Source organism: Physeter macrocephalus, chromosome 12, assembly GCF_002837175.3.
Source record: "Physeter macrocephalus isolate SW-GA chromosome 12, ASM283717v5, whole genome shotgun sequence".
Lineage (NCBI taxonomy): Eukaryota > Metazoa > Chordata > Mammalia > Artiodactyla > Physeteridae > Physeter > Physeter macrocephalus.
In genome coordinates this window covers 66,408,755-66,418,779 of record NC_041225.1, presented here as the reverse complement: position 1 = coordinate 66,418,779, position 10,025 = coordinate 66,408,755, and the positions used below count along the sequence as shown (strand labels likewise).

Below are 10,025 nucleotides of genomic sequence, written 5' to 3'. Positions count from 1 at the left end.
TGTGTGTGTATGTGTCTGTGTCCACATATAGTTTACACATCCATATATAGCAAATATTCAAGAGAAATTAAACTGGTGTATTCTCAGTGATCCCTATTTTATTGGACTGAGCGTGTGCACAGGGAAGTGATTAAAATTGCATTTTCTTCAGTACCTTACCTAACAAGTACTTACCTGATTAAATCTAAAGAGTGGGGTTTGAAAAATCATTTCAAAATAATAAATAAGTTAATGTTAGGGATGAAAGTTGTGATGCAGTTTATGTCCTTTTCCCAGCTGCTTCTTATCTAGGTCATGGCAAAACAAATGCCATTACTTCCTACTTGCCTGAGTGGTCCTTATACTATTCACTTACTGGCTAACTCTTGGTTGTATTTTGTAATGAGCACACTGATATGAATAGATGGTACATGGACAGATCACAGACAGGAAGAAAGAAGAATTAAATTTGGATATTTGAAATATTCTGACTTTTTCTTAATAGAATAAAAGCATTAAGTGCATTTAAAACAAATAAAAAGTAAAACTAAAACAGTCTCCTTAAATTAATTCTTAAACCTCCTGGACTTATAGAATATAGTCTGTCCTCCCTATCTGTGGGTTCTGCATCCACAGATTCAACCAACCAAGAAGGGAAAATATTCAGGGAAATAAATACCAGAAAGTTCCAAAAAGCAAAACTTGAATTTGCCATGCACTGGCAACTATTTGCATAGCATTTACATTGTATCAGGTATTACAAGTAATCTAGAGATGATTTAAAGTATATGGGAGGATGTATGTAAGTTATATGCAAATACTATGCCATTTTATATAAGAGACTTGAGCACCTGTGGATTTTGATATGGGGTAAGGTGGGAGTGTCCTGCCACAGATACCAAGGGAGGACTGTGCATCTACATATGTATACATATTTGTATATATAATATCCTAAATGTCATACCTGTTTAAAACAACATTATAGTCCTGGAAACAAAGAAATAAGCCCCTCTGCCTAAACTGGGCTTGAAAAGACGTTTTAATCAATAGTCATGTGAAAAAATTCCTCTGCTTAATTGTGACATTTGATTCATTTAGAGAGATTTTAATCAGGACAAATGGAAAGAAAATACTGTTTTTTTTTTTAGAACAGTCCATGTAATTTATAACAGGGTCATTCTTTTGCATGGTGGCAAATAGCTGTTTGATTGTGAATCTCCTACTTAGCAACTGCTATCAAAAACTAAGTGAAATTTCTTGCTGAGACAAAGACAAAGTTTGTAGTTAACATCATTAGATATTCAAAAGGAGTATTAGACACGGTCATGATGAAAGACATTCAGTGATCTCTGTACACATTTACTGATAAAATAGGATAATGTTACCTGTTTCCTAGGTTGCTTGTGAGGAATAAACATATAATACATATAAGTATCTTGTAACATAGGCTGGCAGAAAGTAAACCCTCCATAAATCGCAATTGATTCTTCTTGAAGTGTTGGGGTGGGTAGTTGTTGTTTGTTGACATAAAACCCCTCTCATGAGTGAAAGTGAAACTCTCAGGATCACCAGCGTCCTGTATATATTTTCTGGCTGAGAAACCTCATCTGCAAAGAAAGGCTTCACTGTACTTCAAACTACAATAGAGCTATCAGAATAAAAAAGAAAGTCCTAATCTGCTTTGATCTCTTTGATCCTACTGTTTGCAGCTCTATTAATTACTTTAATACACTGACCAATCATCTACCATGTGCCTTGTTAGCTGTTACCCTTGTTACAACGTTTAGATTGTACAACTCCATCAATTCACTGGAAGAATGATAATATTGTTATTCATAATGATAACAACCACATTAATAAGAGCAACTACTCTTTACTTGAGTACTCAGGCTCAGCGGCCATGGCTCACGGGCCCAGCCGCTCCGCGGCATGTGGGATCCTCCCAGACCGGGGCACGAACCCGTGTCCCCCGCATCGGCAGGCGGACTCTCAACCATTGCGCCACCAGGGAAGCCCTATTATTCATTTTTTACCATAACCCTAATGTGGTAGATATTATTATCCCATTTTACAGATAATACTGAGCCTTTGCAAGGTTGAAGGACTTCCACAAAGTCACAGGATTGCAAGAGGGTGAGCTGGAATTTTCTCTGAAAGCTGATTTGAGAACCAGATTCTTAGGCCTCACTTGTGATTGCTTCCAAGGATGAAAGAGAAAACCAAGACTCAGATTAAAAGGAGTCATTCATGTTTTCTCAGGGAGGGTCATGTCAGAGTCAAGATTTCTGCATAGAACTTCAACTCTGACTTCAGCGCCTATTTTACCACCCTTCCTACTCTCATAGTTAACATATGAAAAGTCTTGATCAATGCCTGTTAATTAATTTAATTAACTCAAGAGCCCCATTAAGACTTCTAAGCTAAAACATATTGATAACAACAACAACAAAGGTCATGATCTGAGTGGCAAATATTTTCCTATTTATCTGCTTATTTCACACACACTTACCTCCTGTGGAAAGAGATGTATCTATCAGCCACCAGTTCTTCAATACCATCTGTACAAACCTTAGATAGATATAATCCTTGAGGCATGTCTGTGTACCTGAAGATGTGGTGAACATTCTCTTTACTAATGGAATACAGGTTTCAATACATCTCAGAATAGGGAACGATATCCTGGCATCAAAACCACAACTGGAAAAAGCCAGACAAAGAGAAGGAACAATAGGGAATCTTTTACCACTTCCTCAAATCACAGAGATTGAGGGGGAAAAAAGCTCAAGGATTTATGGATTTGACATGCCTTTCCTTTTTAGATGTCTGTATTAGAAATTAAGAAACTGAGACAGAGAGAGGTTAGGCAGCCTGACTTAGGTAAAAGCTTTGTGATTAAACTAAGTCTGTATCGACTACCAAACTTCTGTTCTTTAGCCTATTTACTCCCCCTGCCTTTTTAGGACTATTATCAAGATCAAATAAAATACTCAGTGACTGTTTACCTCAGATTTCCAGCCTAGGCATATAAAAACACAAACATACTACTCCTTTTCTTGCCCATTTAAGTGTGAGTGACATTTTGAAAATTCTAACAAATGTTGGAAGAAAGGGAAAAGATCATCACAGCAATGTGTGGAAATTGTATGGCAGCTAAAAGACAACAAACAAAACCCAGCAAATAAATAACAAAAAACCCAAGACCCCTTTTATGTTTCTATTCCTTTGGGATTTATGATATAATTTCATGAAGCAGGGAAGGGAAATACAACATTTTGAATTACTCTTCAAAGAAACTGAAAATCAGTATCCACAAAGAAATATTGATTCCATAAAAAGATCCAAATAGGTGTGCAATAATATCACCAATTGTTAAGATGATAAAGTGTAAGGAGATTTGTTGAAAGTTGAAACTATTAAAAGCACAGGCTCCGGACGCGCAGGCTCAGCGGCCATGGCTCACGGGCCCAGCCGCTCCGCGGCATGTGGGATCCTCCCAGACCGGGGCACGAACCCGTGTCCCCCGCATCGGCAGGCGGACTCTCAACCACTGCGCCACCAGGGAAGCCCTATTATTCATTTTTTACCATAACCCTAATGTGGTAGATATTATTATCCCATTTTACAGATAATACTGAGCCTTTGCAAGGTTGAAGGACTTCCACAAAGTCACAGGATTGCAAGAGGGTGAGCTGGAATTTTCTCTGAAAGCTGATTTGAGAACCAGATTCTTAGGCCTCACTTGTGATTGCTTCCAAGGATGAAAGAGAAAACCAAGACTCAGATTAAAAGGAGTCATTCATGTTTTCTCAGGGAGGGTCATGTCAGAGTCAAGATTTCTGCATAGAACTTCAACTCTGACTTCAGCGCCTATTTTACCACCCTTCCTACTCTCATAGTTAACATATGAAAAGTCTTGATCAATGCCTGTTAATTAATTTAATTAACTCAAGAGCCCCATTAAGACTTCTAAGCTAAAACATATTGATAACAACAACAACAAAGGTCATGATCTGAGTGGCAAATATTTTCCTACTGATCTGCTTATTTCACACACACTTACCTCCTGTGGAAAGAGATTTATCTATCAGCCACCAGTTCTTCAATACCATCTGTACAAACCTTAGATAGATATAATCCTTGAGGCATATCTGTGTACCTGAAGATGTGGTGAACATTCTCTTTACTAATGGAATACAGGTTTCAATACATCTCAGAATAGGGAACGATATCCTGGCATCAAAACCACAACTGGAAAAAGCCAGACAAAGAGAAGGAACAATAGGGAATCTTTTACCACTTCCTCAAATCACAGAGATTGAGGGGGAAAAAAGCTCAAGGATTTATGGATTTGACATGCCTTTCCTTTTTAGATGTCTGTATTAGAAATTAAGAAACTGAGACAGAGAGAGGTTAGGCAGCCTGACTTAGGTAAAAGCTTTGTGATTAAACTAAGTCTGTATCGACTACCAAACTTCTGTTCTTTAGCCTATTTACTCCCCCTGCCTTTTTAGGACTATTATCAAGATCAAATAAAATACTCAGTGACTGTTTACCTCAGATTTCCAGCCTAGGCATATAAAAACACAAACATACTACTCCTTTTCTTGCCCATTTAAGTGTGAGTGACATTTTGAAAATTCTAACAAATGTTGGAAGAAAGGGAAAAGATCATCACAGCAATGTGTGGAAATTGTATGGCAGCTAAAAGACAACAAACAAAACCCAGCAAATAAATAACAAAAAACCCAAGACCCCTTTTATGTTTCTATTCCTTTGGGATTTATGGTATAATTTCATGAAGCAGGGAAGGGAAATTCAACATTTTGAATTACTCTTCAAAGAAACTGAAAATCAGTATCCACAAAGAAATATTGATTCCATAAAAAGATCCAAATAGGTGTGCAATAATATCACCAATTGTTAAGATGATAAAGTGTAAGGAGATTTGTTGAAAGTTGAAACTATTAAATAAATTACAATTTTTAACATAAATAAGAAAAAAAGATATATGAATAATTATATATGATTGGAAACCATATTATCTCAGAAGCAAAAAAAAAAAGATTTGGAGTGTTTACTGGCTGCTACTTGTTTTTATAATTGAACTATATTCAGGTCATATTAAGAGTAAGTCTAACTTTAGAAAAGTAGAGTGATTATGAGATCTGGGTCAGCTGAAGTAGTTGTGTAGATCTGAGAGCTATCAGCCTGCCTATCCAATATTGCCTTTCTGTCTTCTAGAGTTGCCTTTCAAAGAATACAAAATAAGAAAAAAAAACACACTGTGCTTCTCCTCAAGATAGTTCTTCTATGAAAATTATTCTACCCCTGGATAATTTTAAATCAGGTGTTTTTACTCTAAAAGTAGTTTACACCCCATAAACTAGGGATTCATCTAGGGAATCCTTATGTTTCTTTTCCATTTCCCTGAACCTCACTGAATCACCAGGGAACCCAATTCACTCATGAGATTATAAATCTGTCACTGAAATTCTCACCTACAATTGCCCTAGCCCTACATTTTTTCAACTTTTTGGTAGCTGATGTGGGACTCATGAGGCAATATATCCTGCCTTATATTTACTTGCTCATGTCAGAAACATCCAATTCCATTGCTGTGGTTCTATTTCATGGTGATGTGTTAGCATTGATCAGCATTACCATCTGCATCATTTGGATCAGAAAATACTCATTCCTGATTAATATCTATGTGAAAGGAATATCCATATATTAAAATATAAATCACCAGGAAAAAATGAAAACAAATATACAGGTTTAGGTAGCTCGAAAATCATGGTGAGAGGTTATAAAACTTGGAAAATCATCCATGAAAAGCATTTTAGCCACTACTGAAGATTCCCAAAGAAAGGCAATCCTAAATCAATTTTCCCAAGGCTTAATAGCTCTTTCTCTTTTCTAGGAAGTATGTTTAAGAATTAATCTAATTCCTTTTTGTTAATGCTTAAGTTCATTTTCCCTTCTTTTGTTGTCAATAGATGCTTGTTAAACCTTTATACATATTTGTTCAAAGAATAAGGGATATGGTATTCTTTATAATAATCCTTCTTCAAGATAAAGGTAAACTGAAACACCAGGACTAGCACTGAAAAGATGTGATTTATTTAGTTGGCACAAATCATGTAAAAAAACACCAATTATATGAGTGTGCTTAATTTCTAAACATTTTCTCATAATGGATTAATTTAGAACTAATATATCTGTGTCTCCTAGATGATAATAAAGAGATGATGATATTTATTATCATGCAGTTTGATGTAGTTGATGTTATTAAAATCTTACAATGTGCTTGGCATTGGATTGTTTGCCATGTAGATTTTCTCACATGCATTTTCTTCTGTAATCATTATAGCCATCCTGTAAAGTATTATGTCTCTATAAACAAAGCGTAGAGATCATACAGTTATGTAGTGCTAGAGCTGGAATTTGAGCTCAGGGAGTCTGATACCAGAGCTTGCACTCTTAATCACTCTAAAAAATAAAGTATCCATTAACAAATCCTATCAGGAAATTAATCGGCCACACTATTGGGTTGATTGGTCATGGGTTTGGAAGAAATAACAGCTGTCTTGACCTGGTTAACTTAATAGCACTAATCAGACACAGGCTTATTTTTTCTGTTATGCAAGTGTATTTTTATACATGGATAAATGAATTTAGAAACTGACAGTGTTGGCTGCTGTGAAATTTCGAGTGCCTTCGTAAAAGAATTTAGATAGTTATCTGGACATAGATAACTAATTTATCCTTAAGTCTGTATGACATATCTTTTGGAAATGTAATTATCCATGGTATGGATTTTGTAGAGAAAGGGTATGAATCTCTATGTTGAAATAGCTACGGATTTATTAAGGCGATGTGATAGCAGATGCATGATATTTTGAGCCCTGCCAGTGGATTTGTCCAAAGTACTATTTGGAGTCCCCCAAAAGCCCTAGGACTATTAACAAGCAATGAGAACTACCCAGCCACTTTAGATGAAATGCCTTTGGAAATGAGGGTACAGGACAAACTTTGTTCCACATTTGTATACATTAAAAGTGAAATGGAACATTAGTAATATAGACTGAATGGATTTAGGATAAACACCAAGTTCCAGCGTTAGCTAACATTTTCAAACAGTTACTAATGCAGGGCAGGGCAAGAGAGAGCTTCTATATCTTAGTCATATTTTATGATTTTTCTGAGAAAATTCAGGATGTTTTTTACCTCAACTTGTGATGGTTTTACAAAGTTAATATGCACCATAGATATATAGACCATAGAAGAGATCCTGTATTTTAGGTTACTGGTATACAAAAGTATCTAATTTCAAATATTTTAGTGATGGCAAAACTGAAAAACCTCAGTACTTATATTTAATAAACAAAGCATAATAGCCAACTAACAAAAGCAAATGGTTCTATACATGCTTGGAATAATGAAAGTTCTGTGCAGATTTATTCAAGTTATTTGAGTTAACTACTGGTACTTTGTGTGTGTGTGTGTGTGTGTGTGTGTGTGTGTGTGTACACATTATTTGAATGAAATTAGATTAGAATAGTTATGTTCAATAAATTGATACCTGGATTTTATTTGGCTAAAAAAGCTGTCTTATACATCCAAAGGCACTAAACATTGTATGTCTTTTCATAATCTACTTGGAAATTACATGAACTGATGACAAGTTCGAAACGTTAAAATATGGGCCCAGTTTCTCACTGCTATCCTCTGCCTACAGGTTGTGTATAAAAATAATGATGTAAGGCTGGAATTATCTCGACTTGCCAAGCAAGGAGACCCGAAGATGAAGATTCATGGAGTGGTGGCCTTTAAATGTGAGAATGTTGCAACTTTGGACCCAATCACCTTTGAAACCCCAGAATCTTTCGTCTCTTTGCCTAAGTGGAATGCAAAGAAAACAGGCTCCATATCATTTGATTTCCGCACAACAGAGCCAAATGGCCTCATCTTATTTAGTCATGGCAAACCACGGCACCAAAAAGATGCCAAGCACCCACAGATGATAAAGGTTGACTTCTTTGCTATTGAGATGCTGGATGGCCACCTCTACCTCCTCCTAGACATGGGGTCAGGTACAATCAAAATCAAAGCCCTACAGAAGAAGGTGAATGATGGAGAGTGGTATCATGTGGACTTCCAAAGAGACGGACGATCAGGTAATTTATCATTTTTTATGCTGTTTATCTGCTGGAACACCACTCCTAAGGGATTAAAACCAAGACATATTAAAGAGTTCTTGCATTTCTGTCTTTAGGGTAAAGGAAATTGTTATTATTTCTGTTTCACATCATAAAAGAATCAGAAGGAGCTAATTAATCATCATAGTTGGGCATCAAACCCCAAATGCTCAAATGGCTTCTAGAATCACTTCTTAAATGAACATTAAATGGATAATCAAGTGGCAAATCTTGCAAGAAATTTTATCTTGAATTTGCAAACGACAAAATTCAGTGTTCTTGTGTTCCCAATTATCTCTTGTATCATTGGATGTTTGGAGGTGCTTGAAGTGGCAAATATAAAATATGAAAAAAATTTCAATGGTTCATATATAAAATCCATAGTTTAATACAGTACACTTTTTTATCCAAGGTGGGTCTATGGTATCAAAAACACTTTAATGAATACAGTAGGATTTCAAGGATGCAGGCAAAACTCCGCTGCCTTCCAAATAGCTTCCCTTTCTGATGAAAGAGGTTTGGAATTCCACCAACAGGAATTCATTTCTCTGGCTTCCTTTTGTTGCACTTGTTTTTCTGGAGTCGTGCATGTGAGGTGGGGGAAGGAGAGGATGTTTGTAGCGAAGGCCTGAAGAAATAACGTTTACTTACTCTGAAATGTGAAAGTAGATTAGGGGGCGTAGGGAGTTGAGCAGCATTAGGTCTGCGGGGGCAAGAATCATCCAAGCAAAGGAAATAGCATTTGTGGAAACCCAGAGAGCAAGAGAGGGAGAGAGAGAGAGAAGCCATTTGTTTCAGGTCTATAACTATATATTATGTCTTTTACTTTCTTCACCCTGTGCTTTCATGCTGATTGTCCTTCTCACTTACAAATCAAGTTATCGGGGCTTCCCTGGTGGCACAGTGGTTAAGAATCCACCTGCCAATGCAGGGGACACGGGTTCGAGCCCTGGTCCGGGAAGATCCCACATGCCGCAGAGCAGCTAAGGCCATGTGGCACAACTACTGAGCCTGCACTCTAGAGCCCGCGAGCCACAACTACTGAGCCCGTGTGCCACAACTACTGAAGCCCGCGCGCCTAGAGCCCGTGCTCCGCAACAAGAGAAACCACTGCAATGAGAAGCCTGCGCGCCACAACGAAGAGTAGCCCCCGCTCGCCACAACCAGAGAAAGCCTGCGTGCAGCAACGAAGAACCAATGCAGCAAAAAATAAACAAATTTTTTTAAAAAATTTAAAAAAAAATCAAGTTATCTTCTTATAATTGAAGATGGCTGAATATAAACCTGGCCACTCTCCTCCTCTCTCTCCCCCCACTCCCTTATTTGCTTTTGTACTATACCATTCACTCTGGATTTTCCACTAAATACCAGGGTAAGCTTGGCCTAGGCATTTTTTAATGGGCCTGGATTTCTTTCTTTGTAAAGCATGTTGAGAAGGACCCAGTATTCAGTGGATCCTAGACCCGGTGACAGGGGATCAACAGCGATGGGGACTAGCATACCATATTTTTGCAAAACTTTCTGGGGACTTGACAATCAGCCAAATTTGCGAACCACAGATCAGATGACACCTAGTACTTCTTTCAGATCCAAGAATCTGTAATGACCATCCTAGTTTAAAAGGGCCATGCTGAAGCCCTGGGGTGAGCTCTCCTCGCACTCCTTTCACAGATTGCTGTGTCACTTGTTTATTTCTGGCTTCTCTGCAGCAGAGCAGTTTCCTATTTTACAATTATTCATGCCTTCTTTTCCTGTTTATTGATCAAGAAGATTGTGTTTGCCTTCCTAAAAATATCTTTTTTACCCACTAACATAGAGATGAAATGCATGAAAATTGGGAGGGAACTA

At 37.3% G+C, this 10,025-nt stretch overlaps 1 protein-coding gene across 18 annotated transcripts in view; it reads left to right on the top strand.

Moving 5' to 3' along the window:
• The window catches only part of NRXN1 (neurexin 1), a 1,147,673-nt gene that overhangs the window by 505,390 nt on the left and 632,258 nt on the right, over positions 1–10,025 (top strand). For all 18 annotated transcript variants that reach the window (XM_024118772.1, XM_024118771.1, XM_024118769.1 and 15 more), the window contains one exon: positions 7,718–8,156. In XM_024118772.1, the coding sequence (XP_023974540.1) occupies positions 7,718–8,156 (439 nt within the window). The remainder of the gene's footprint in view (positions 1–7,717; positions 8,157–10,025) is intronic.